We start from the raw sequence: 27,314 nt of genomic DNA on the forward strand, positions 1-27,314 counted from the left end.
CCCCCCCCCCCCCCCCCCCAAGAGGAAAAACAACAAAAAAGAAGACAATAAAACAGTAAAGGTACCTGTTTTGCTCAGAGCACAATACGTATTTTTCCCCTGAACAGTTTCTCCCCTTGGATTAGCCACCAAGTCACGACAACAAAAATTTGAAGTGTTCATGGCTTAACTATTGGTACAAGAAGAAGTTTGAAGCAACCAACTTCAATGGCAGGACTTCAGCCTACCAAACAGCTCCAGTTCTGCAATTTTAAGTACTCATTGACAATAAGATGCTGAAAGTCTCAGTGGTGTCTTGTACATAGCAACAAGACCCCAGATTTTTAGTTACAGAATTTTAAGGTAGCAGCTCCTGTCAGTGAGACTTGTGAGAAAAAAGCAAGCAAAAAAAACTAAAAATTCCTTTCTTTCTCAGACATGCACTCTCTCCACTTCTTGCTTGCTTCTCTTTCCCACTAGCTTTCTTCTGCTCTCATTCTCTCCTCCCTCTCCCTTTCCCACATTCTCTCATTCTCTCTTGACTTCCCTCTTTCTGGCATGCTCTTGCCCTCTCACTTTCTCACACCCTCTCTTGCCCTCCCTGTTCTCACTCTTGCTTTTGTTTGTTCTCTCCTGCTTGCTCGCTTTCTCTCTAATGCATTCTCTTGCTTGCATCCTTTCTCCTCCCCTTCCACTTTCTCACTCGCCTCTCTCTTCTCCCTTTCCCCATCTCTTTCTCTCATTCTCTCTGCTTCCCTTTCTCCTTCTCCCCTCCCTCTCTCCCTCCTTCTCACGCTCTTTTGCTTGCTTGCTCTCTCCTCCTTTAAGCATTCTCCCATTCTTTTTCTTCTTTCTCCTCTCTTCCACATCTCTCCCTTTCCCCCTCTCTCTTTCTTTCTTTTTTCCCTAAGAAGCAGAATTCAATCAGCATGACACTTGTAATATTTAATAAGCTACCACCAGTGTCTCATGATGTTTCACTCAGGACACGTTTTAACATAGTTTAAGTTGGTCCATGCAGAGGGCTGGACTTCAGCCTCTTTTAGTTTCTCTTCTGAAAATCCAGAATCCCTTCAGTTTTAAAGTGCCAGCTGAAGCACTCTGAGGTTTATCTCTACATAAATCTGAACTATTGCCTCCCCTTTTCAGAGAGAAAGACATGAAAAACATCTTCAAAGAAAACCTTGATTGTAGCTCACTCATACAGGAAAGCTATAAATGGAATCAATCAAACTTCAATTACCTTTAAAAATAACAAATAAAAAAAAATAAAGGGAAAAATAAATTAAAAAAAGCCACATCTAAGTCCAGACTTCTTGATTTATTTATGCTTTCTGTCTCGGCCAACACTAGGGCAAGTCCCTCAAACCAGGATACTCAGAATATATGAAGAGGCAGCAATAACTATTAAAAAGACATTTTTAGAAGAGTGACTCAAGTACATTCAAGTACAATCAATCAGAAACACATTGCATGCAGTCCTTACCTGAGACACTTTCCATGGAACTTTTTTACTAAATTATTAGCCTCTTTTGTATAGAGATAAGGCCTGAGAAAATGTCTCCCTTCCTTTATCAATAAGGATGAATATATTTAGGACATAGGCTAAACATGGATCACTCAAGGTATGTTTGCCTGTTTGCTTTCCTTTACAGGAATTTTGACAACAGGAATGACAGTTATCAAAACACTTCTTGCTGGCTTTAGTTGAAACTGCCTGGAAGCAAGGCTCTCTTCTCACAGTTTCTATTTCATCGCAATTTTATAGCGAGGACAAGAGATATTTAAATACAGTTCTGACAGACACAAACACTGGTTCTAAGAAACAGTAATGGCTGAACTTTGTTCACAAAGTTACTCAGAAGTTCCAAAGTTTACCTTGCCAGTATTCACTGAAATAATCCAAGCTTCTTTTACATGAAATGTGATAGAAGTGTGAGAAAAGACTTTTCCTAAGTTAGGATTTTTTTAAAAAATATGTTCTTTAGGAATATTAATGGTGTAGGCAGAATATAACTTCTTAATTTATTCAAATTATTTAATCTACTTCCAATCAGTGAAATTTTAATTCCCATAAAATATTTATAGCCAATGGACATGTAGAAGAAATATGACAAATACCAGTCCTGTAGTGACTTCACTTCCAAAATTTGCACTGATTCTAGGAGTATCTAGGGTAATTCACCATTTGGACTTTACATTTGGTTAGTATTGTTAAGAGTACACCACATTTCTGTGCTTGTGATTCAGACCTGACAAAACTCAAGTATCTGAATGAGTAGGAAAATTTGAACAATTTATTCAATCTGTTGGAATACCATACAGCCTAAGGTATAGCCTATAAATAAATGTTTTCTAGTTTCAGTAGTGCTATTAAACAAGATATAAGAGTGAGCTCAGTGCTATAAAAGTCTGTAGGTAATGTAGTACAACCTCTGTAGACAGAATTTGCAGTTGTTTCACTGGCGTACAAAGTCAAGTGGATCAAAAGAGAAGTATGTTAAGAACTGAAAATAAAAAAAGATAACTGGCAAGGGGGCAAAATGAGTTCAATTAAAACTGTACCACAGAATAATAAAGAGAGAGAAAGGAAGAAGTTGTGTCTTCATTTACAAAAGGCAGATGTATGGTCATTCTTTTGAATTTAATGTAACTATATAAATATTTTTCTGTTGAAGGTACACTGAAATAATTCTAAAGATGTTTTTTAAATTTTATTTTCAATAAGAATGAACATTTTGGAAATAAGTTTCATTTGCTAGAAAACTTAGTCTAGAAAACTGAATATTTGATTCTCTTTCCTCTCATCTTTTAAGTACTTCCAACATATCTGGATTGCTACTTGTCTTCTACATGACTTCTTTCTGATTCAAATAAATATATTAAAAGAACAAGCATATGAGCATTTAGACATTAAGAAGTGTTTCTGTTGGGAACGTATTTTGCGAACAGCCAGCAGGAGGTCTCCAGGACAGAACGGTATTCAAGCTGACAAAGATAGTCAAGCATTTTGAACTGCCTGCCTGGACCCACCAAAATTGCACAAGAAACTGTAATAAATTCCCAGATCACATACATCTCTCCCCCGAAGCCCACCTGAAGAGCAAAGGCTGCCTAAGTGCCTAAGAGACTAGAATTGTCTAATACACTTCTACAGTCCTATATAATCATGCAGCCTCTCACTGGCTCCATCCATTTCCCCTTCCTTCATATTTAACAGCTCTTTATATCACATAGGTGATACACCCAGTGAGTATATAGCTAATACTGTAGATGAAGAGTTCAGACAAACTAGACAGGCCACAACCAACTTAAGTTAGTAACACTTAAAATGCAAACAAAATACCTTTACAATGTCTGGAATACACTGGCTGCTATAGTTTTTCATATGAAAACTTCTGCTAAACTCTTCAATCCCAAACCTAAATGTATCTTCCAAAAGCTAGGCCTACTCGCTGCACGTTCCCTGGAGCCAGGAGCACTCCAAGCAGTTCATTAGGAACACAGAACCACTAATGACAGCAGTCGCCAAACAACAACAAATCTTTGGGAAGAAGAGTGCGTCTCCTACAATAGGCTCAGCTGAGCCTCCTCAAAGGAAGGCAGAACATAAACTGTAGTCTCTGAGATTTATCCCAATGCTTCACCATGGGAAGCAAGCCACTGCTGACCTTTAAGTACATAATGTATATAATAAACCCATCATAGAAATTGAAAGAAACACCATATAAAATTGTTTTCCTTTCTGTTCAGACTCTAGTAAATATATATATATATAAATATTTTTAAAGCTGTAAAGCTCAGCAGTTTCACAGCAGGTGCATCTTCTCTAATAAGGTAGCTTCTTTTTATCCTCATGTTCTTAAGTATCCCCCAGACAGTAACATCTGAATCAGAAAACTCACTTATAGCATCAGTCTGACATTTTAACTAGTGTTTCTAAGGCTATTTAGTAATAACAGCTCACACGTGCTGTAAAAAGCCTTATCTCACAAATGTAGTGAGGTCTCACAGGACTTCCACTTCTGTGGGGAAAGAAGTTACCCACAAAGACAATTAATGAAATGCCCACAGTCATATAAAAGGCAGATTCAGAAACGAAGAGGTAAGAGTCCCAATTTTAGGATTGTACTCGGAGCTCTAGCCAGTATATCAATACAGTTTAGCATTCTTAATTACAATGACCCAGCTAGATCATGACAAGCCTTTAAACAGAAATATGGCTTAAATCCTGCATTTTTGTTGTTCTAATTTACTCCCTTCCTCCTGGCTGGTGACATCTTCTTTTGAAGATGCAATATTTCTTTATTACAAAAATATTTTTCAAAGCTTTCCACATCAAACTTCTGTTTCAATTAGAAAAAAAAAAAAAAAGAATGTTATTTAGTTTCTAACATAGATTTAATGACACAAAGAAGAATGTGTCCAGAAATAATTACATGGACGAGACATAAATTAGCACTCGTGCCAACTCTTAGGGCACACCACAAAAACAAATACAGTTACACAGGGAAAGGTATGATTACATCATGTGAGTGCTGAATTTTTAGCTAAATTTTTCTGCATCTATACTCAACACCAAAATGAACTAACTAACCTCCTATGTAATCAATCATCATCCGTGCTCTCATGCTGGATTTTTATATGGAATGAGTTAACTACTTGTTTTTTTCCCCCCAAACACAGGTGCCTGAAATTATGTCCCTTGGTCCACAGGTTCTAACTGATTTGATTTGCAGAGGTATTAAACTCCTGCTAGTCTCATCGACATTTCTGTTAGCACTGAGAATGAAACTGACTTTTCAAAGGAATTAGGTAGGCATGTTGGGAATAACATCCCAGTGTATAAATTATTGCCAGCATTGGCAGTTTAACATGAAAATCTGCAAAAACTCACGTCAGAACTATTCATTATTATATAGTATTCTTTAAGAGATGAAAGGGACGCTTATGAGGTAGATAGAAATAAATGAATACACAATTCTAAAATAACTCCTTATACCTAGCATGGGCCATTTTTATGCCTTTTAAAGGATAAGAAAAAAAAAAAAACAAAGAGGATCTAAGTGTTTCCCTTTGGATAAGGATGCCTACCTGTCTTACAGAAGGAGACACTATTCGTGAGGGAATTTCCTGTGTCCTTGCTCAGAGATGGGCCCACAGCATGCAGAGATGGGCTGTTTCTAAGGCAGCACTGTCACTCAGGATGGAGGGCCTTTCTTAATTACTAAGAACTTGCCAGGTGATTTAAAGAGTCAATGATTTTTCCATCTAGACTGTGCTGCCTAGAAGTGAAGAATGGTATGTCACTGAAAAAAATACAGTTTTTCATAAAGCCAACATGTAATCAGTTTCATAGTTGACACTATTTTAATGTATTGTTTTTTATAGACTTTATTGCTTTTTTCCTTTGCAACAAATCTCAAAAAATAAGGCTCGTAAGAGAGCCATAGGAAGAGCCTGGGGTTAGCAGAGCTCCAGAAATGCTCTGGGAGAATGAGATGATGCTTGACAAGAAAGTTTAGGTATATCACTGGAGTAGGGGAAGGGGAACTCCCAAGTAGCATGCAAGTCTGGGGTAAGCAAATGCACACACATCTACCTGGTAGGCCAGTGGCAGTCCTCTTTATTGCTATCAGAAATACAGTAATCCCAGCAAGTCTCCAACTCTCCCTTAGACTGCCTCTGTCAAGGTTGTGTTCACAAAACCTAGGACCATACACATTGGAAAGCTGAGACTGGAACAAACTGTACGAGCACTGGCAGTTTTCTTGCATGCTCTGTCCTTTTCTTTTTTCCCCCACAACTTCATATTCTCAGTCTCAATAGAGTCTCTATTGTTTAACTCAAATCAACATCCAATGAAAACTGTAGTTTTCTGTTTTTAAATATTTATAAATTAATTCCGTAAACATGATGTATTTTTCAGCTTAACATGGTATCACCACATTCTAATTTAAAGCTGCAAAGAGCTATAAAAACCATAAAGAACGCATTGCTGGGGTATGAATATTTAATAGCAATGAACTCCAAAAATGGACTTAACTATTGAACTACTTAAATGGATCTCCTGAACAGTACAATGCGTAGGAACATGTTAGATTTGATATTCCACTTAGGAATACATCACTTGGAGATAAATACACAAGGCTTTCAGCAGACTAGCTTAGCAAAAATCTAAGATAGCAATTCTAGCATTTTTTTATTTTTTACCCTTATCACTAAGGTCTCCTTGTCTCACAGTGCTAATATAAAGTAATAAATCTAGAAACACACCAACTCATATGCCCCATTACTGAAAGCCAATATACAGGCTAAGCAGAAAGTAACTAAATATCAGCCTGATAAGGCTGATAAGAAACACTCAGTTCCTTTGGAAGCAACTGGCTTCAAATCCGGTACATGCAAGATTGCAAAGTACTGGATCGTCCTCATTGTATTTTATTAGCTCAGGTTCACAAGGATCAGGGCACGTGCAGCTTCAGCTTCGAGGGATAATCTGCAGATGAGGACTCAGTCAAGCAGGCCATTAACAATGTCAGACACATCATGTCATATACTTCATCACCACAGTGCTCTCCTATTTGTTCTGCAATAACAGGCAAGAGAATCATCATAGTGGCTCACACCAAACATTGACTCCATCCAGACTGTTTTCAGAGGTTATTGTCCTACTACTGGCCAAGTATTGTTAACGCGTCTGCATTAGGAATAAGCTCAAACCCCATAACAAATTAGGGCCCACTTACAAGAAAATGTCAGAAGACTGATTGAAGAGTTGATCACTAGAAAGAGGAAAACTAGCAAAATCATGCTTACTATGAATAAGGTTACAGAAGTTAAGATACTAAGAAGTTTATCATTACTTTTCATTGTTAGATTTGTGTTGCTTCTTGCTCAGAGCACAATCAGGTTTTTTTTTCCTTCTTTTTTTTACCCCAGATTTATTGTAAATCATTGGGAGCATTTATAGTTCTGCTTGCAGAAAACTTCACAGTGCCCATCCTAGAGAATCATTCTGTTGCTATCCACCCTCCAGCATGAGAAGCCAGAACTGATGTTGGCCTGATGCTGGAATTCTTGATCAAGGTGTAACCCCATGAGCTGAGCAGGACTGTCATGGCATCTGGGTGTGTGCGTGTATATATAGGGAGAACTTGAAAGAGTAGGAGATGAAAAATGTCTAATATGTGTGTGTATGTATATATACACATTTATATGTATTACAAAATACTATATTTTTTCACTAAAGCCCTACCAATGTCTTTCTTGTATTACAAAAGGCTTTTCTAATTTCAAGTGACCTGTTTTAGTCTGATACCAGAAAAATCTCTGCTATCTTCATATTTCTTTAGAAAGTGAAGATTGCTACTGTTAATGAAATATTTAAAAAGCTATTGGAATCCTAATTGCTCTGAGTACCTTTTGATAAAACATCTTGATTGTTTTTCTTTGTGTGATTATGCATCATCATGATATTTTAGATATTTATTTTGTATCACTCCCTAACAACAAAAACACAAAAAAAAAAAAAAACACAAAAAACTTTGCAATGGCTATAGTTGGATGTATCTATAATTTAAGGACAAAGGGTACAAGTGTTTCTAAATACCTTCAAAGCAAGTTTGATGAACCTGTGAAAGTGAAAAATAAAGTCAGATAAAATAAATCACCAAGCAATGACACTAACACTGCTTTGTAGTGTCGTAAAACAATAAAAGTGTTTAGACTAGTTCCTGTTAATGTTTCCAGGCCCAGATTAGAATAAATCTAATGTAAATAGTTTTTTTTTTTTCTTTAAAGAATAAATTCTATTTAGAATAGAATTCTATTCTACTTAGAATAGAATTTATTCTCAAAGAATTTATTCTTAAAGAGAATAAATTCCAATGACAAAACCTGTTTCCACAACAAAAAAAGAGTTAACATCCCATCCAGATCTTCTGGAGATAAACATGGATATTTGCTGCATACTATGATCCATCAAATAGCAGCAGCTCATGCAGTATACTGCCATGCCCTGGTTGCACTGACCACCTTCTCACACTGTTCAAAAACTGCATCTGAAATGACCTTCCACAAAGAAACCTGCAGTGATGCTTTCAAAACACTCCAGAACCACGAAATGTAGCTTTAGAAAAGAACCAGAAGAACTCTGCCTAATGAATGCCCTAATACTTGATACAACACAAGGAAGAGTAGGTTGTAACTGGAATTTGGCTGTGAGTTTATTAGCTCAATGCCTTTGGGAGACAGATATCTGGTGAGTTTTTCCTGCATCTAGTTGGCATCCTGACATGAAATTCTTCTAGAGGCGTTCCCCCATGGCTTCCCAGAACCAGCTACCTAGGATACCCCTAAAGCAATTACCCTGTCTCTGAACTTCACTGCTAGACAAAATTAACTTTAGTCATTTACCAACTCACAGCAACACAGAGCACAAGTCTTGAATATTACTAGCTACAGCGAAACCGCATTCAGTTCTCCAGCTATTTTAAAGTAAATCAGTTATGAAGGAGAATTACTGGAAATTAAATCCACCTACAAGTCCAGGAGCACCACAAGAAAAGCCTTTATATTTAATTTAACATTGTGATAACCAGGTTGCTTCACTGTGGTCAGTGTATTTAGAAGCACATATGGGAGAAGCACAAAAGCCAGTACTGACTACATGAAAGAGAGGAAGGTGGTTCTAGGGGTCTCATTCCTCTGGTATGTCAGGGGATACTCAGCAAAGGCTCAGAAACAATACATCAGTTTTTACTAAGGCACAAGCTGGTCTGAAAGAGAGCAAAGAGCATTTCCAGAAGGACTAGCTAGTCTATCACATACTGTTTGAACATGTTTTTAAGAAGCCTGGATGCACAATTCTGACAACAGCTTCAGAGAAGCAACTTCACCAAGACACACAAGTAAGACACGCATCTTAACCTCAAGTGCAACATTGTGATAACTGTAATAGCAAACAGTGCTATGGTCGTTGACTTTTACCTAGGTAATGCCTGTGAATCGAAACCTTCAAGCTGTAAGCAACAGTAAAAAGTTTGCAAAGCTGCTCAAGGAAATGCCACTGATAGTCCTCTGCTGCATTTACAGATGAACTCCTGAAAGAAACGCCTTTCCCTCTAAATTCCACTTCTGTTATGGAGCCATTTTCCTTCCATGGCTGGCTGAATGATCATCGCAGAGAAATAAAACAGAAGCAATCCTTGAGTATGTTTGGAGATAACTTTGAAACAGAGGTAGGAGGTTTAATTTCTATAAAAGAGAAGGAGATTTTTTTTTAAAGGTACAGATAATAGGTGCCTTGTGATCAGACTGGACAAATCCAGGCCTTGCAACCCTATCTGCTGAGAAAATAATGCAGCCTTAAAAAGCAATTCACTCATAGCCTGCCTTGCCTCTTGGAAACGCCCACCTTTGGCCACCGATCCGACTCACCTAAGGCAGGAAGCTCCTATCTCAGATACTTCCATTTGCAGAATCAACCTGAACCTTATTTCCACTCACTTCCTTTGGGATTAAAACAGCTCCCTCGCCCCCTTATTTCCCACATCAGAAATACCAGCAAGATGCTAACACAGCTCACAAGCATGTTCAGCTTCCCTATATGTTTGCACAGCACTCTTGGTGCCAAATCTAATTCAAATGTGTAAATACCCTTTTTTTTTCCTCCCCTTCTTAATCTACATAAAATGGAAACAAAGACCTGAACAGCCCCAGAGAGCCTGGGCCATGCTAGAGCACTGCACTTCTCAGCCTTGTCAAACACAGTCCAGCTTGAGTGTAAATGAAGCTGTCAGCATCTGATGTCTGTGCTGCATGCACAATGGTTTACAAAACATATTTTCTCCCTGGGTTACTTGGAGTGGCACTCTGAAGAATCCAGTATATTTGACAGCAGAGTGACAGAGAGTGTGGGGCTGTCAGGAAGAACACAAAAAGGGCAGATAATGAGAAAAATAAGGTCTGGTCTACAGCCTTTTTAATGTTAATGGAAGAATCTTTTTGACTTCAAGACACTCTTGACAGGGCCCAGAGTTCATGAGGAGGAAGCGCCTGTTCCAAGAACAGAAGCAGGAAGGATATAGATGCAAAGCAGAGAGTGGGAGGAGGCAGAAGGAGTAGTTAAGTGAGGATGCAGAAGAGCATAAGGAGTGGCAGGTGTGATCAGTTCCCTTTTTATCAGTAGGAATCAATATGAGAATACCAAACATAATGTGAATTTTAATGTCTGTAAAAATAATGTCATCCTCTATGAACATTTTTATTTAAAAATAGAATGTTTAACTGCTGTAGAAAGATGAATGTGTACACTTCAGTCACTGGGACGAATCCATTACTTTTCTTTCCTTTTTTTTTTTAGGTTATAGCTTATGGACCAGGAACAACTGAAAAAAGTAAAAATAACTCAGATATCTGGATATGGCAGCTGGTACGTGACAATTCACACCTGTTAACCCATGAATTCACATTTCAGAGCAGACTGCACAGTTGTAAAGCCTCTTACTACCAGCAACAAAACTTAATGATTATCTTCCTTCTCATGGAAGCCATCTTTGACAGGAATCATCGTTTGGCTTTAAACTATCATGAAAAAAATGCTGTAAACAACTGCCACCATAAAAATAATCCCTCTTTCCCTTCATCTTGTATGTTGGGGACAAAACTACTACCGTCCTCTATCAGGTCTCGGTGGGGATTTTGATTCTTGCTAGGGTGTACCTTGCGAATACATTGGAATGATGCTGGGTGATAAAAACCATCACCTATTAGTTCTTGCCTTGAAGTTTTTGTCCTCATACTGAACTCCAGCTGGAATTAGGTAGACAAAGCTAATAAAAATCCAAGAACATTTTTATGCTAAAGCACAGTGGTAGTTGATCCAGATGCCCTTCTTTCTCCTGGCTTCAAAGAAACACTTGCAGCCCAAGGGAAAAAACAGGAGAGAAAAGCTGGTTTCCCTTTACACAAGTTAAACTAGCTCATAAGGCAAGTATTTCTATCAGTTCCTGTTCTGCTGAAATTCACGGGGACTATCAAATACTAATTAAAGACATAATATTCTTGAAAGATACTTGTTTACACTGCAGCTCACTGCAGCCTGTGCAATCAAGACCTTGCTGCTGGCAGGAATCTGGTTCCTCTGCTTGACAAGATAATGATGAGCCTGTTCCAGTGTAGACTGATGCCTATTACTGATTTCTGTCAGCTCCCTGCTGACTTGTGAACTTCTTTTCGAGACTTAAAAAGGTATTAGGAATCAGGAAAGTAGAAGAGGAGCTTGAAGTACTCCAGCAGGTTATCCCTGTAAGTTTCCAGAGAGTCATACCAACCTGCAGGCTGCTGGGTTAGATTAGTAGCAGCACATCCCTAAGGCATCAGGTTGCTGCTTTATGATGAGGAACAACGACCCAAAAAGCATGTTTATATTGATGCTAATAATGTCAGACAGGGAAGATAAGCTGAATATTTAGCTAGGCCTTGTAAAACAGTGTTTTGTTTCAAGTGCTTTTTCAGTTGGAAAGATTTCCATACTTACCTGCAGCATTTTCTTTCTGCCAGTGATAGGACATGGAAAACTAAATGCTATCTGTCTCTTCTTTCCCTTCAGGAGGGTGCATCTACAGTTACTATGGATGGTAAAACCCTGACTCTAACTGCTGGTGACAGCCTGCTTGTCCGTGCCCAGTCTCTGTGAGTAGAGATGAGCGATTCAACAGCATCATTTCCCAGACTCCGACAACATAAATTCTGTCTATTTGGTCCACATCAAGCTGGGCATCAGCTGGTGCAGAAACAGTCTCTGTGATTGCAGGATTTGCAATAGCCTGCATTATTCCTTAGGGCAGAAGTGTCTTTTGGAGGAAACAAAGCCAGGCATTCATTCTAGCTCACCTTGTATGACTAAGCTGGGGAAAATGAAAGATAAACACCAAGAAAAGGCAGCGCACAAAAAACCATGCATAAAGGTAGATGGCAAGAATATTAATACTAAATGGCAACAGCAAATCATCTAAGCTTCAGATCAGCTTTAATCAAAATCAATACAGCGAGATCTGGGTGCCAGATGAAGAGCACAGTTCTCTTTCCTGGAGTTGGATGCATAAGGCTTTTTCACAATCACGATACACATAATATGTAAAAAGAAAAACTGGTGAAAATAGTTTCCAGAAGGAATGGAAAGGGAAAGTATTTGCCAACTCTTGTGAAAAGTCGCATAGGTCGATAAAGTGCCCATCGTGAAGGATTATGTACACCCACTGGTAACACAATGCAGCAAACTATAGGCAGATGATTACAAATGGCCTGCTTTCCTACAGGGAGAAAAACAAGCAAGCAAGCAAACGCTAATAAGTAGTAATGATGATGTTTGCTAATCACAAAATAATACCAGAAGCCGTTGCTGAAAGACCTGAAACTGTCCAGCTGCGTGGAACTGTTCTCTGCACCTGTGATTTCAACAAGTACCTCCTCCCTCCACCATTATGTCCACCGCTTCTATGAAATCACTTCTCTTAAATTAATTCCTAGTCCTACAGTCAATCAATGAGACCGTTTTCAAAATCCTGGCATGATGCATGTGCAGAGATCTGCCAGCACAGATCATATTGGATTAAGGCATTTATCAGACCTGTACAGTAGGCACATATTATTGTGCATGTCACTGCTGTACACTGATACTGATCTCCAGCCATCCCTGCAACTGGCATAAACAGCTAATACAAACGTGATCACCACAAGGCAAAAATACTCCTGAATTCTTACATGCTCATATTGTTAAAATAATATCTGTGTTTCAATCCTTACATCACTGAGATCAGAATATATGCCTTTCCCCTTGCTTCATCCATAAGAAGAGAGATGTTCTTCCCCATTGTGTCATGATGTTTGGCTTATATAGATGATTATGAAGAGCTGTTCCAAAAAATGTAACGAGATATACCAATATGGAAATAGAAGAAATGTAGTCAGAAGAGAACCTGTTTGTAATTCCTCTATTTTTCAGCAGCATCAAGGTATAGTTGCTAGGTCTGGTTGTTGGTTTGTCCTCCCCACCTCCCCTATACCTTCAATCACCTCTCTTTCTATTTTTCCAGGTACTTCTGGAAAAGAGAAGAAGAATGTGTTGCTCTTTACATTGCTCAGGATCCAAAACGCAAGCAGCCTTATACCTAGCTTCTGTACCAGTTGACTTTGATGAGAAGGAAGTTTTAACCTACTTGTCTCATCTTAATAAATTTATAGTCAGAACACCTGTAAATCTGAACAGTCTAACACAATAATTACACTGGAATCAAGTGCTATGCCCTATTATAACTTTTTTTTCCCCCAAGTAGTTAATTTTTCAGCGAAATCTACAATGTTATTTTGTTAAAAACAAAGCAAGAATTCTTACATGAAAGCAAATGAAAACAGATCCAAGTAGCAACAGATCCAAGCAGCAGGATTAGCTATATAGTAATATAAATGATAGTATCTGGAATAAATTGAAAGCTTTAAGTGCAAGTGTCCTCTGTGAGGTGAAGAAAAGAAGATATGACAGATATTGTTATGCCTATTTACAGAACATTCTTTATTTCTTTGCCTCAGTTTTGCCATTAGTAATAAATCGGGTATGTGAGTTATCAAGCCCACAGCACAGGGGCTTTTATTTTTGGTAGTTTACAGATCTTCTGAGATCTTTGGATAAAAAGCCCTTAAACAAAACAAAACAAAGGTAAACTTTACCTGTTCCACTACTTGAGGATCTCAATCCCTTGTGAAAAGTAGAAGGTGTGTTAGTAAAGGGGGAAGGAGTAGCAGCAGTAACATCATGCATTACTTAAATCACTGTACTTGCTTCAGGTAATTTGTTAGCAGGTTATCAGATCTGGCTATGCAGTACCAATCTGGTACTAACACACCAGATATATCATGCGGGATGCTGCCTAGGCACCACATTATCATCATGGCATCTTGGTCCTGGTTTTCCAGCTGTGGAAGTCTCTACTCAAAATAGCCTAAAACGTATGGGTTTTGTTTGTTTTTAAGCAACATGTTGTACTTTACATCATTAAACATTTAACTAGCCTGTTTTCTGATGTTGAGCTTTATCAATTACATGCCTGAAAAAGCATCAAGTTACCATTTCTTGATTTTTGTAAACTCTAGTGAAAGTTCAGAAAATATTTCTATCTAAATATATCTATCACCTACAAAGCTCAGTAAACTGAAATGTCGTATGTGTTTTACCCATGTATTTGTACTTTTGGTGAGAAAAACTGAGATATGTTGGCCTTAATTTATAACATATATAGGTTCATTAGCTTGTCTAGTAAAGCATACAGCAGAATTTTGCTACATTTTCCTAATAACGGGATCTAATTTGAGAACCTGCACCCTGTCCTTAAGGCTAGTATGCATGTGACCTACAACAGATGAGTGTCCCTTGAATGAGGGAGTAATTTATCTGATTACCTTTGGTACTGATAGGCCTGTCTGCCTCCAGGATTGCCTGCTCCCTGCGTGAACATCTACAGATGAAGAATCTAGGGCATCAAAGTGTTGTATTTTCAATTTACCATTTTGGAGGTAACTACTGCAGTGCTAGTTCTGGGTTTACTTCATATCACAGAAATGTTTGTATTTCACACAGTGGTAATTGGATAAAATACAGTAGCGTGTAGGATGATCAGCAGCAGCTCTTCACACGTTCAGAGGCACTGTGAGCCATGGAAATTTCAGAATGCAAATTTAAGCACCTCTAGATTACAGATACTTTCCACCTTTAAGACTTCAAGGTTTAGAATTAAGGCTCCACTCAAACATATTTTTCTCTTTCTAAATAAGGTGCACCTGCTGATTTAGGCACCCATTTTCAATCTGAATCATACAGATACTGTGTCACCTCACATTTAATAAAGTTCTGTTATTGCATTTTGGTAGGCTTATGCTGACCTCATTAGTGCATTCTTACCTTGACAGTCCTATTGCCTGTAGTTTCTCCAAGACTCAAAAGCCATGCCTTTATACAAATATGCATTCTAAACAAAATTACAATAAAACCTACACAGATGAGAAAAAACATACCTGCACTACTTACTTCAACATACTCAGGACTGTCTAGAATCACAAGCAGGAGCTGACCTGAAAGCTTAGAAGCACACTCAAAGGAGTCTGAAGCTACCTACAAGCATCCATAGTTACCCAAGCCTCTATTTCACCATCACACGTTCCCCCCACCACTTAAAATGGGAAAGGGCAAGTGGCCCAGTAATACACCAGCTGTTGGGCAGAGAGAGGTTGTGGCTGTTCAGTGCCTTTAGTGTTCAAACTGAGTGAGAAGACTGGTAAATTTTGTAAAAACAGAGATAAAACACACCCTTTTAGTTACTGATATATTGTATTTTCTATTACTACAGCATTTAAATGCATATGAGCAATATAAACATATTAGCATTTCAAATTGAACAAGAGACCTTACCTTAGAGTCAGTTATAAATTAGCAATGTAGATCAAAAATATTTATAGTAATTAGTGCCTTCTATTGCCAACTAAGCTAGACAGGACTGACCTCATAGTGTGCTTTTGTTTTTATTTTGAACTAAGCTGAATTATAAAATTATTGAAATAAGTTTCAATACAGTCTCAATATATTCGTCCTTAAGTGTTGAACTATGAGACAATAACAAGATATGTTAATTAGCAAGGTCATTATGTATCAACACCAGTAAAATCCAACACAGCTTTATGCAAAACATAGGTAAGCACTGAGCCTCACAGATCGTGTTGTAACATATCACAGAAATCAACAGAGCTCAAGACTGTCCCATTGTTTTTAAAATTAACAGAGAACAGTTAAGGCAAGATAATGATCAGATGCCAACTACACTTCACATTGCAATGAATAAATTGACAGCTTGCAAAAGTCAGGAGATGAACTCTCCTTCCTCCATGCTTGCTTTATTTTTAGATCCTGCTTGTTCCGTTGAAGTAACAAACTACCAGAGGCAGAAAACCAGAACAGATGGATCAGTTAACTGATCAGGTGTGTTGTAGTAAACTGTCTCCTCAAATCCACACAGCATTTATTCATGCTTGCAAACCAATCTTCTCTAATTTTATGAAGATAATACTTCCATTCTGGTGTTAAAAGCATTCATTGTACTCCAGTTTCAGATCTCCAGCCACAAACACATTTATGTTATAGAACAGATGCACATAAGAGAACACTCCCACCATCATCACATATAAATAAAGGAAGACTTTACTTTTTTTTTTTTTTAATACAAATTCCTACAAAAGCAGCTTATGTTTATGATGCAGACTTTTCAGTGAGTTGGGGATTCTTTTTATTTATTTTATTTTCTGCTAAGAATTCAGAGTGCACTTCAATAAACACATCAGGCTAATAAAGGTCATCACCTCTTGGTCTGTTTCTGATTGAAGGCACACAGTTGCGGAGCTATTCTTCAGCATCAAACTATGCAGAATAACAGCTGGTTGGACCCAAATTAAAACTGTTCATTTTAAAGTAATAATGAAGAAGACAAAGTTAATATACACCCTGCAGTTCAGAGTAAATATCTCAACCCACAAGTGCCAGCACTATCTGGCACAAAACAATCTTATGGTGGATACGGCCAGTGATATCAGTGATTGTTCAGAAACTGTGGAAGTGCATAAAAGCTCTCTTTTAGTATTACTGAAATTTTTATTGAAGCTTGAAAGCTAGGGGGGAAAACATATATCAAATCAATATATATCCAACAGTTCCTGTTCAGCACCTTAGCAGAAATAAACCCTGTTATTAGGTAAATCAAACCTAAATGCATTCATCGGATTCACTTCTGCAGACAGCTCTCCTGTTCAGAGATCTCTGAATCATATACAACTCCTTCCAAATTGATGTTACTTTAGGTTAAATATACCTGAAGATTTTTGACCAGGTAATTCAATTAAGTTGCATCAGAACCATGTGCTCTAAGATTTGAACACCGTTTCATATTTTTGAAGAGCTACTCAACAGGTACACATATATGACCATTACATAGCTAAAAAACCACTTATGTCCCTACTTTGGGAGATAAATTATGCTGAAGTCAGGGCAAAATTATTTGGGTTCTACAAACATTTAAATGCCACCCTGCCATGCTTTGCTCTGAGGGTGCATCCACCTCCACTGAGGATCCACAGGGCTTGGTTTCTACTTTTTTCAAGATCTGAGCCGAGCTCATTCTCTTCTTGCAAATCACAGCCAGAGATCTATAACCTCATTTTACCCAAAAGTCTCAGGAAAAGAGCAACGTCACAAGAAGACGCCCCAGAGACAGCTCCCATCTCTGTGCAGAGGTGGGAAGTCAAATGCTCATCTTTGCTGTTTTGCAGGAACATCCCCATCACAGGGCACACTGTTAGGGGCATCTCCATGCCCACTTGGTAAAGCTCTGTGCTACTGCAGCAAAATAAACAGAGCCACAGAGGGTTGCTCATACCCCAGTATTGCTAGTGAACTAGAGGGTAATTCCTCTTCCCCTGAATGGAGTTACAGAAAACATTACTCTCTAAAATAAAAGCTAGTGCTGACAGAAAGCACATACCATTACAAAGCCATTGTTTCAATGACAATTATTTGCCTGAACACATTTGTTATCTGAGTTGTTAGCATCTTGGCATACATTACAAAATGAAGGTAAACAACACATTTTGACTTGGGAAAAATAATCAGCAGATTGTCAGACCACAAATAGATCAGCTTTGTTTACAACAATCTGAGAAAAATGTTAACAGTTACCGATTGCTTCTTGATACTGGTGACTAACAACCCACATGGTTCAAACCCTATGTGCTTTATTAGCAAATGGCAGATAAACATCAAATGCATCAGGCCCTGTACTGGATAATATCCTGTTATTCTCCTCAAAAGAAGAACGGCAAATGCTGAATGAAACTAAGTAAAAGCTTGAAAACTCTCCGCCTTTTGTGTGACATTGAGAAGTCTGAGAGACACATCATTAAGAAGAACAAGCACATGCACCTGAATATTATGCAAAACCCATGCAAGCTCACTTCAGGACCACATCTCCCTCCATCCACAGCATGCAAGAGGATGCAGAAGAAAATAAGAACTTGCTAGCATCTGATAAGAGACCTGCAGGAGTCAAAAACTGGCCAGCATTAACTATCATCTGTAATCAAGAACCCCAACAGACAAACAACAGTGAACCTGCAGTGTGACATGAGAGAGTGATGATGTTGAAAGTGTAGATAATTAAAAACACTGAATGATGCAGAAAGTGTTGATTCAAAGTTCTTTTATGTAGTGGAAAGACACATGATATAAAGCAAGAAAATTGAATGAGTCCCTTCTAGACATACTTCTGGTTTAGAGAGCACAGATCATATACTCCAAGAAGAAACAATGACATTTAATAAAACTATGAAACCACAGGAAATGAAACTGCCATAGACATTTCAGAGAAAACACATGTAACTTCCTAGAAAATATTTTTCATATTCATAGAATATTTTCAGCTACTAGAGTTTACTCAATAAATCATATAGTGATTTCCAGAAATATCAAAAACAATGCAGTGGCAAGATTTTATTTATTTAATCCAAAAATATACTAGATTAGCTTTATTTTTAAATCAAGGCAGGAAACTATATGCTAGCATCAGAATCAGACAGCCTTATCCTATCAGACCTAGAGTTTAAAAAAAAAAATTAGCCAACTCTCTGGTTTCTATTTCCAAGACAAATGACAATATTAAACTGTCTAAAGCTATTTCTTCCATCTTCCAGATAAGCTAGGCAATCTACACCCAATTCTTCATTGAAAGCAATTTGCCTCTACTTACATCTTTGCCGATTTAGATGCAGCTGCCCTGATTTATGCCAGCATGTTAACAGAATCAGGCTGCTACACTACAATAAGTGTTGCTTTTCTGCGTGCAAAATACTATTGCATAGTTTTATAGCCTATATATGTGTGTGTATGCGTGTACAGACACAGAGACGTATATACAAACACTTATATATGCCTTCTGAGTATCTTTATGCAGTAAAGAATTGTGAAATCTCATCTTGCCCATACTGGTGAAGTTTGTGCCAAGCACACTGCATGTGCTTGTCATGTTATAAAACGACTAGCCAATTATTGTCAGCCAGAGATAGAGATTGATATGAAAGGTCATTTTTATTTATGTCAGACACAGGATGTTTCAGAAGCTTTTATGGAGTAGCTACATCTGTGCTCTCTGTGGGTTGGATGCACTCCATACATACTGCTGGAGGACAGAAAAATAAGGAGATCGTACAGGAAGAAAGAATTATCCTGGGCTTCACTAGAAGCCAACCACATGAGATGCTCACCTAAACCAGCCTTTCCACAGCATCCCAGGCAACAAGGGCTTTGCAGCTCACAGACATACCTCATGGAGGGCCAGAGGTTGTTTTTTATTATCAGTTTTAATCTAATAGAAAGGTTTCGTGGCATTTATTTCCTCTATAGCAAAGTTAACTCTACTTGCAAAGCTTCCTCCCCCTCAGAGGGAAATAAGATGTAGGCTCGGAAGCCCAAATCCGCAATGATATTTAAGTGCCTGAGGAACTGTGCCAGAGTGTCTGGCAGTGGAAGCTAAACAGACTCAATTTTAAAAGAATATAGTGAATGGAGAGACAGACTGAAAGCTCTGGGGAATGAAGTACTCCTTTTATCTACTATGGGGGCAGCTGTTAAGTGTCAAAGTGAACTTCTCTATTCTTGCTCATCTGTGTGCTTAAACCCACCATTACTGCCATCTCCACCTCTGTCTGGAATTGCCCTTTGCTACAGCTGGCACCAAGTTAGTCATGAATGGTATTTCCATGACATCAACATCAGTCCAGTGGGAGCTGGACAGAGATAAATACAGTTTGTATGATCACGTGAATGGTCACCTTAGAATTTCTTGCCCTGAAGAACAAAAAAAGGACACTCTTTGTAAAAGGTAATAATATTCTTCTTGCTTAATTTAAGGCACACAGAAACAGTAGGACATATTTGAAAAAGCTGTTTTACAGATTAATTTATACAGCTTGTGCATTCACATTAAACTGTGCATGTCATTAAACTGTTGTTTTCCATATCTAATTCTTGGCATTTGGCATCAAATCTATTTTACTCATTTCCTCATGTCTCTGGTTTGGGACAAATGCCATTCTCAATTGTTTTTGTATCAATATGTAGCTAATGGAATTACCCTCATCTAATGGCACTACAATTGGGTTATCTTTCTACATAGGTATTATAGCCACAGCATGACACAAGGTGGAACTGCATGGGCACACGAAGGCTGCTTAACAAAGGGTACACACCAATACACTGCTTCTAATCCTCTGCAGGTTATAATTTCACTCTAATAGTGTGCCTTATTCAAGATAATAGATCTGTCCTTTTGGAGGCTTTGTAACTCTTGTTACAGCTGAACTTGGTTTTCCAGAAATGCTATAAAACCAGAAATTAGCAGCTGCATCCTGTTGAAAAGAAGCACCTTCCAGATGTTCACTGAAACATTAATACCTAGATCTACACAGAAGAAAGCCTTGTATATCAGTGAGAAGAAAAGGAAGGAAAGAAGCATTCAGATGCCAATACAGCCTCCCATGCTTGTATTTTTAAAAGCTCAGCAGTCTTTGGATGGATGGAAGGAAAGATTTCACCTCAAAATACTTTAGGACACTAGAAGTTGAAAGAGATTTATTCAATTCCTTGTATTATTTCTTCAAATGATTGCACACTATTAGAATATAACCTTCATTTTATCTGACTTGAAGAAGTAAGGTTTGGAAAAGTACGCTAGAACAGGCAAACAGTAGTTATTGCACACACGTTTTAAAGGCATGCAAAAAAACTTTCACTTTGGTGCCTGATGTGTTTAGGGAAATCATAGACATAGTTTGTATTACCTGCCATAAGGTCTTCACTGAGGAGGTTCATGCTGTGAGGATTTCCATGGCAACTACTTACATTGACAAAAGTGTTCGGTTTTGAAACTGAAAGTCCAGGGACATGATTAGCTACAGCAATTATACCACATAAACCACCTAAACAAAGATCTTTTGTTCTGGGCCAAGTAAACCAACTTGCCTTTTACCTCCACGGCAACCATCTTCAGAATCATCCAGAAAATTAAATGTATATAAGTTTTCTATCATTTTTTTTACAAGAAACAATAATGTGTTTACATACTCACATACAGATGAGCTGATAAGTTCTTTAAATTACAGACTACATCAGGTGGCCTAATGAAAGCCTACATGAAGAAGACTATAATGAAGTCAACCCAAAGAGACACAAAAATGGATTTTTGAGAACATTCCCAATTCAATTGAAATCAACCTGCAAAGAGATTCCTAAAAGATGACAAGTTCTCTCTAGTCCTTAATGAAAGTATTAAGAAAATAAGCACTCACCAATATCTTGAGTTGAAGCTGCTATAACATATTGAAGTTCTGGCATAAAAAGCAGTAAAAACAGGGGGTCTAAATTAATAAGTTTTGTTCTAGAGGGAAAAAGTAAAAACCAACAACCCCACACCTGCCTTAGCAAACCCAAAAGGGCAGCAGCCAGATCCTTTATACCTGTTTCCCACTCCTTCAGATGCAGTTCAGATTTTACCAGGCAGGAGGTAAATGCAATCTGATAATCTCAACCTGCAGACTCTTTGGAGATCACAAACACCCAGCACAGACTTAATTCAAGGTTAATTTGTAATGGAATGGGGCTGATATGCAACAAGCCCTAAAACCTCTTGGCCCCATCTAACATTTCCCTGCCCTAGTCTTCCAAGTGATTGTTTAATCCAGCTGAATGTATTCATCTCTCAGAGCTCATGGATGCTACCTTTACTCATCAGCTAAAGTAATACTTAAAAAGCTTTCCTTCTGCAGTATAGTACAGCTGATATAGATCATTAAAGCTAGCTTGAAAATTACAGTTTACTTTTATGCAGTCATTTGAAAGAGAATTTTATACCAATGAAAGTAAAGCTCAACAGGAAACCTAGTTTTTATAGTCTCTTTAATTCTCACATCTATTTCAGACATCCATTAAAACCCCATAACGTTAATTTATTCAAGAAAGCGTTGTAGTCTCCTGTTGGAAGTTTCCTCCATGAAGTTAATGCTATGGCCTGAACAGATGTCTTTTTTTTTTCTTGTAAGGGTTATAATTCAGAGCTATGCTCAGAGACTGTCTTACAGTGTAAGTAAAAATTACTGGAAATAACAGTTCTCTGTGATGCACCATCTCATCTCCTTACCCTCTGAATGGTCAAACAGCGGCAAACCTGTGTAATTCGTTTCAAAAGGACGTTTAAGGACTCATTTGTTAGAGGCATATCAGTGGTGGAGAAACAAATATCAAGGAAGAGCAATGGGGCAGATTGTGAGCAGCCACATCAAGCTGGAGGAAGCCACATACAGTAAGGCTGCACAGGAACAGGCTGAATAATTATGAAAAACTTTTTTATTCTTTTGGGAAGAACATGGCAACGTTTAAAGGGGCTTATCCCAGGATGGCACCGATAGGCAGCAGAGCCTTTGGCACAAATACCCTTCAAATGGGACAAAGGAACGGATGAGCTGAGCTAGAGAAATACGAAGGCAGAATTTGCTAATACAAAATTCCCATACCTGCTCATCAGCTAGTGTCCTCAAAGCAAGGACTGAGCACTGAAACAGATCCATTGCCAGAGCTGACTGGGGAGTGGATATTCATCCTTTTGCTGCCTCCTGCAGATAATGCACTACCTCTCAAGCTGGGTACTGGAACATGGCATATCCTCCTTGTCTTTACTTGTTCCCACTGAGTTCATTAAATGCTTTTCTTCACCAATGATGAAATAGTGAGCTCCTGAACATGCCATGTGTAGGTTTTATACTGCATTCACTACCACATTCAGCTACAAAGCATGTAGATAACACACAGTGTGGTCCCCCGTGGCTTGGATAGATATTGGTATTGCTGCGTGCTCAGAGGAGTTTTCCTTTGGGATTCCCTGTGCTGTGGCAGAAAGCTAACCCTCTCTCTGCATAGGCTTGTGCTATTGCTGGAGACCAGGAACGAGAAGAAAAGCTGCACAGAAAGCAAATCCTGCTATATTTAAGTGATAAATAAAGCAAAAACTCTATGATATAAGGCTCCCATGCTCAGCAAGGCACTGCACAAACTTAGATTGAGACAATCTGTTTCCCCGAGGCTTATAGGCTAAATAGCAAGCAAGAAAAATGGAGCTACACAACAAGCAGAGAAAGGCATCTGACAAAAGCCTCATTAGTGCGCCATTTCATTCACCCACAGCATATGTTTGTTTCTTCTCAGAGCTGGCATTTCTGTAGGTCTGTATGCTCAGTACTTATCCCAAGTATCCAGCAGTGAGAAACAAAGGCTGCATAGCCCTCTGAGTTATCGTGTTAAGCCTTTGCTTGTCTAATCACTCTGTGTTGTGAAAATTCAAGTGTCTGACTGAGAAAAAAACATCTAGGGTACAGCAGAGATGACTAAGAAAAAGATTCCTGCCACTTTAATTGCTTTGTATCAAGATATTACCTCTTGATGTGTAAACATCAAATTAGCAATATTCTCAGGGTGAACAGTAACACAGCAATCAAATAATTCCTTCCAGCTATACAGCGACAGCTATGCGCTCTCCTGTCCTACTGTCTTTTCCTCAGTATTTGGCACACTGAGTATATTTCAAAATGTATCCCTGTGCTGCAGACCATATTAAATTCCAATTCTTCCATCCCTCTGTTCTAACTTCATAACTTTGAATCTTATCAGCACTTGTGCTGCCATTTTATAGAGAGAAGCGTATGCCACAGCTGGCGGCAGTAGCAGGGGTCAGTGAGCCAGGATGATACTTGGAGACAAGTTGTCCTACACTCAAGGCTCTCTCACACATTCCACTTGAATTTGCTGTAGGGAATCTGAAATCCCGCATTATCCAGTTTCAGAGGACTGCTTAAAAATAATCCTAGTATTCCCTAGCCTTAAAAAATAATTTTAATCCAAGGGAATTTTTTAGCCCGTATTTCTACTTTAATCGGATCAGTTTGTACAACATTACTGTCCTGTCACTACCTCATAGTTTAATAACCTTCACAATCTGAGTACATGCTTTATCATCACAGATATGCTTAGGTATTGTCTAGGGGATCTTAATTCCATTGCAAAAAGAAACATTTTGGACACTGTGAGCGGGGCACAAGTGCATTCAGTAAATTGCCTTAGACTATCCCATTATTCAGGATGCATCTCCATTGCTGAAGAGGCTAGTGCAGAAAGGGAGGCTGGGAGCTGTTCCCAGTCATCCCACAGCTCTGTTCTTGGGTCTTCTGTCTGGCTTCCTTCAAAATTAGGGAATATTTTGAGGAAAGGGCATAGTTAAGGGCCACTCCCTGCTGCACAAATGAGGTTACAACATATTTATCCACGTCCTCTCAGTAAACATGCTATCTTTTGGGAACTTCTCATTTAGACCATCTTGTTTTCAAATCACAAGCTTGTGTTACTATACACAGCTCATCTTCCCACTTCCTCCAGTACTACACATTTACACACTTATCCTCCTATGAATTTACTCAGCTATGCCAATAGACATAACCATGTCTGAATGAACATTTACAATGAAAACATTGTTTCAGTGAAGGCCAGGGATGTGTTCCCTGTTCTCTGAGTTCAATCAACAAAAATTCAATGGATGTCAACAGAGTCAGTTGGGATTTTCATCTGTATAAACAGGAGCAGGATCTGACAGCCATACAAATTACATCTGTTCCATTGCAGCCATCTGTAATTCAATCTCCAAAATATTAATCAAGTTTATGTGACATGATTTTTCCTCCATCATCATCTCATGCTACTGATTGCTCCTTGGTCTATTACCCTTATACACTAATAGATTTTTATTCCCCCTAATATTTATGCCTTTAAGGAAGATTGAGTTAGATTTACTGGACTGTGATCAATACCACATTACCTTCTCTTTAATCATTCTGTATATATCATCTGTTTGCTATATGTCTTTCCATGGTTTGGTCTTTGCACTGTTAATCTAACACAATATTTAGGTTTAGCCGTACATTTGAGTATTATACGACCCCACCAATGCACTCAGAAACTAGTAGACCTAGCACTCCATGATCTTGGCTTTCATGCCAATTTCTTACAGTTTCATTTTATTCATCTTCCTAGTTTCAGATCTTACTCTGAGATAAGGTCACAATTAATTCTTCTCAACAATGACAAGGGCTACAGTAGGGTGTTTTACTTTTCCTTTCTTTTTTTTTTTTCTTTTCTTTTTTTTTTTTAAATAAAAGTTTTGATCTCATAGAATGACAGAATGGTTTGGGTTGGAAGGGACCTTAAAAAACATCTAATCTAACCCCCCTGCAATGGGCAGGTACACCTCCCTCCAGATCAGGTTGCTCAGAGCCCCATCCAGCCTGGCCTTGAAAACTTCTAGGGATGGGGCATCTGCAACGTCCCTGTCCTGTTCTGATGCCTCACCACCCTCATGGTAAAGAATTTCTTCCTTAAACCCAATCTAAATTTACAAGCTACAGTACCTGATGAAGAGTTCCTCCCCCAGCTCTTCTGTAGGCCCCTTTTAAGCAGTATAAGTTTTCTTCAAGCAAGCCACTTCCGCTGGAATTCAGAAAAACACTATTTGTTTTGAGATCTGGTAGAGCTGGATATACTATGCAGTGTTTCTGAAAACCTGTTGATAGTTAAATTAAGATTTTCTATGGCAAAGCACTGTACAGTTGCATTATATTCATATTTAGCCATCTTCTCCAGGGATGATTGGCTATTCCACTGTTTTTTTTGTTTGTTTGTTTGTTTTTCCTGAGCATTTGTTCATCTGCACTTCATATTCATTTTCCTAGAATTAATAAGCCATATGAACATAAGAATCTCAAAATATGCAGCGAGAGCTTTTCCCCTCTCACATCACACTGTATCAAAACACTGCTATAGTCCAATCTTGGCAACAGAATCCACTTAATAAATATGGGATTGTATCACCACAGTTTAAATCTGTGGCTCCCAGATATTCTGCAATTATGAAAAACCTTCTTTCAGCTTCCTGGAAGTATCTTGTTTGCAATTCCTATTATTTCTCATTGCTTCTATTAAACTTCCTTTAGATTGGTTAAAGACAATGATCCAAGTGTTTTATATTTTTAATGAACACATTTGACTACACCATAGCTCAACCAGGAATAGTCCTCCTTGTTTGATCTTTGGGTATTACTGATATTATGAATGGTTTATAGAACTACCAGGCTTTCTTAAAGATTTTTCTATATGTTATTAGTCTTCTTGACACCCAGCACAGAACAGTGTAACAAATCACTATTTTTTCTACAAAAGATATACATAGAATATATAAGATATACGTAGAATGTGTAAGTTAATAATGTTTAAGTCTACAGTTATTTGAATAGATTAGCAACCACTGAAATTTAGTGAAGCCAATCTAATGCCCTTCTAGAGACAAGGGAAATAAAAATGAAATATATATGTATATATATAAAGTGTATTGTGACCACAGTAAGGCCCTAAACACGGGTTCGCATAAGTGAAAAGAAAATCAAAAAAGTACAAGCTAGGTGAAAATAATCTCAGTTGAAATTAAAGCAATACTTAAAGGTAGTTGAATAAAATATTACAGAGAATTAAATACTACAGAGACTTGTTAGTCATTGACTGGCCAAATGGTCCTGCGTTCAATGCTGCATAGTCATAATAACCTAGATGATGTATTAAACAACATATGGTTTTAAAAGGATCCCAAATGGGTATGAACTGCAGCAAACTAAAGAGCACGATTAGAATTCAAAACTTTCTTCATAAATCTGTACTAAAACAACAGAGTGAAATTCAGTGGGGGCAACTATAATGTGATGTACATAAACATAAATCAATTGCATAAAAACAAAGTCAACTCATTATGTGAAAGCTTTTCAGGAAAATATTTGGAGGTCTTTGCAAGATGAAAACAAACCACAAGTAGGTTTTTAGAAAGAAAAACCTTAGACTTTAGAAAGGAAAGTACATGCTGTAAGTAGATGTACAAGCAACTCCTGAAGGAATTTTTTCCAGTCTATGGGGGACTTGCAGTGCCACAGGTGAAGGCTTGTTTCCAGTTGTGCATACATCTCAGGAGAGAGGTAGGCCAACTGGAAAGACTCCAGACAAGAAAATGAACAAGGGTGGCAAGTCCTGTGGGGAAAGTTGGAAGAAACAAGAATTGATAACTCAAAGAAGAGGTAATTGTAAGGAGAGGCAGACACAGTAACGG

General features: G+C 38.1%; 1 protein-coding gene and 4 long non-coding RNA genes across 5 annotated transcripts in view; 2 read left to right on the plus strand and 3 right to left on the minus strand.

Annotated features, from left to right (window-relative positions):
* The window catches only part of HAAO (3-hydroxyanthranilate 3,4-dioxygenase), a 34,599-nt gene extending 20,966 nt beyond the window's left edge, over positions 1 to 13,633 (plus strand). Inside the window, exons 7-10 of the mRNA XM_035322453.1 lie at positions 9,076 to 9,221; positions 10,346 to 10,414; positions 11,594 to 11,676; positions 13,080 to 13,633. Coding sequence (XP_035178344.1) covers positions 9,076 to 9,221; positions 10,346 to 10,414; positions 11,594 to 11,676; positions 13,080 to 13,158 — 377 coding nt within the window. The 3' untranslated portion in view covers positions 13,159 to 13,633. The remainder of the gene's footprint in view (positions 1 to 9,075; positions 9,222 to 10,345; positions 10,415 to 11,593; positions 11,677 to 13,079) is intronic.
* LOC118164743 lies at positions 809 to 3,521 on the plus strand. The gene is made up of 2 exons (XR_004749646.1): positions 809 to 1,914; positions 2,560 to 3,521. It is a non-coding gene; the product is annotated as an uncharacterized LOC118164743 (long non-coding RNA).
* LOC118164742 lies at positions 4,642 to 10,259 on the minus strand. Its single transcript, XR_004749645.1, has 3 exons — positions 10,243 to 10,259; positions 9,823 to 9,829; positions 4,642 to 6,193 (listed from the first exon to the last, which is right to left on the minus strand). It is a non-coding gene; the product is annotated as an uncharacterized LOC118164742 (long non-coding RNA).
* Positions 11,997 to 13,073, minus strand: LOC118164741. The gene is made up of 2 exons (XR_004749644.1): positions 12,790 to 13,073; positions 11,997 to 12,296 (listed from the first exon to the last, which is right to left on the minus strand). It is a non-coding gene; the product is annotated as an uncharacterized LOC118164741 (long non-coding RNA).
* A 429-nt stretch (positions 13,634 to 14,062) lies between the features above and the next one.
* Positions 14,063 to 20,644, minus strand: LOC118164740. Its single transcript, XR_004749643.1, has 2 exons — positions 17,999 to 20,644; positions 14,063 to 16,460 (listed from the first exon to the last, which is right to left on the minus strand). It is a non-coding gene; the product is annotated as an uncharacterized LOC118164740 (long non-coding RNA).
* Positions 20,645 to 27,314: the final 6,670 nt, after the last annotated feature.

Source organism: Oxyura jamaicensis, chromosome 3 (assembly GCF_011077185.1).
Source record: "Oxyura jamaicensis isolate SHBP4307 breed ruddy duck chromosome 3, BPBGC_Ojam_1.0, whole genome shotgun sequence".
Lineage (NCBI taxonomy): Eukaryota > Metazoa > Chordata > Aves > Anseriformes > Anatidae > Oxyura > Oxyura jamaicensis.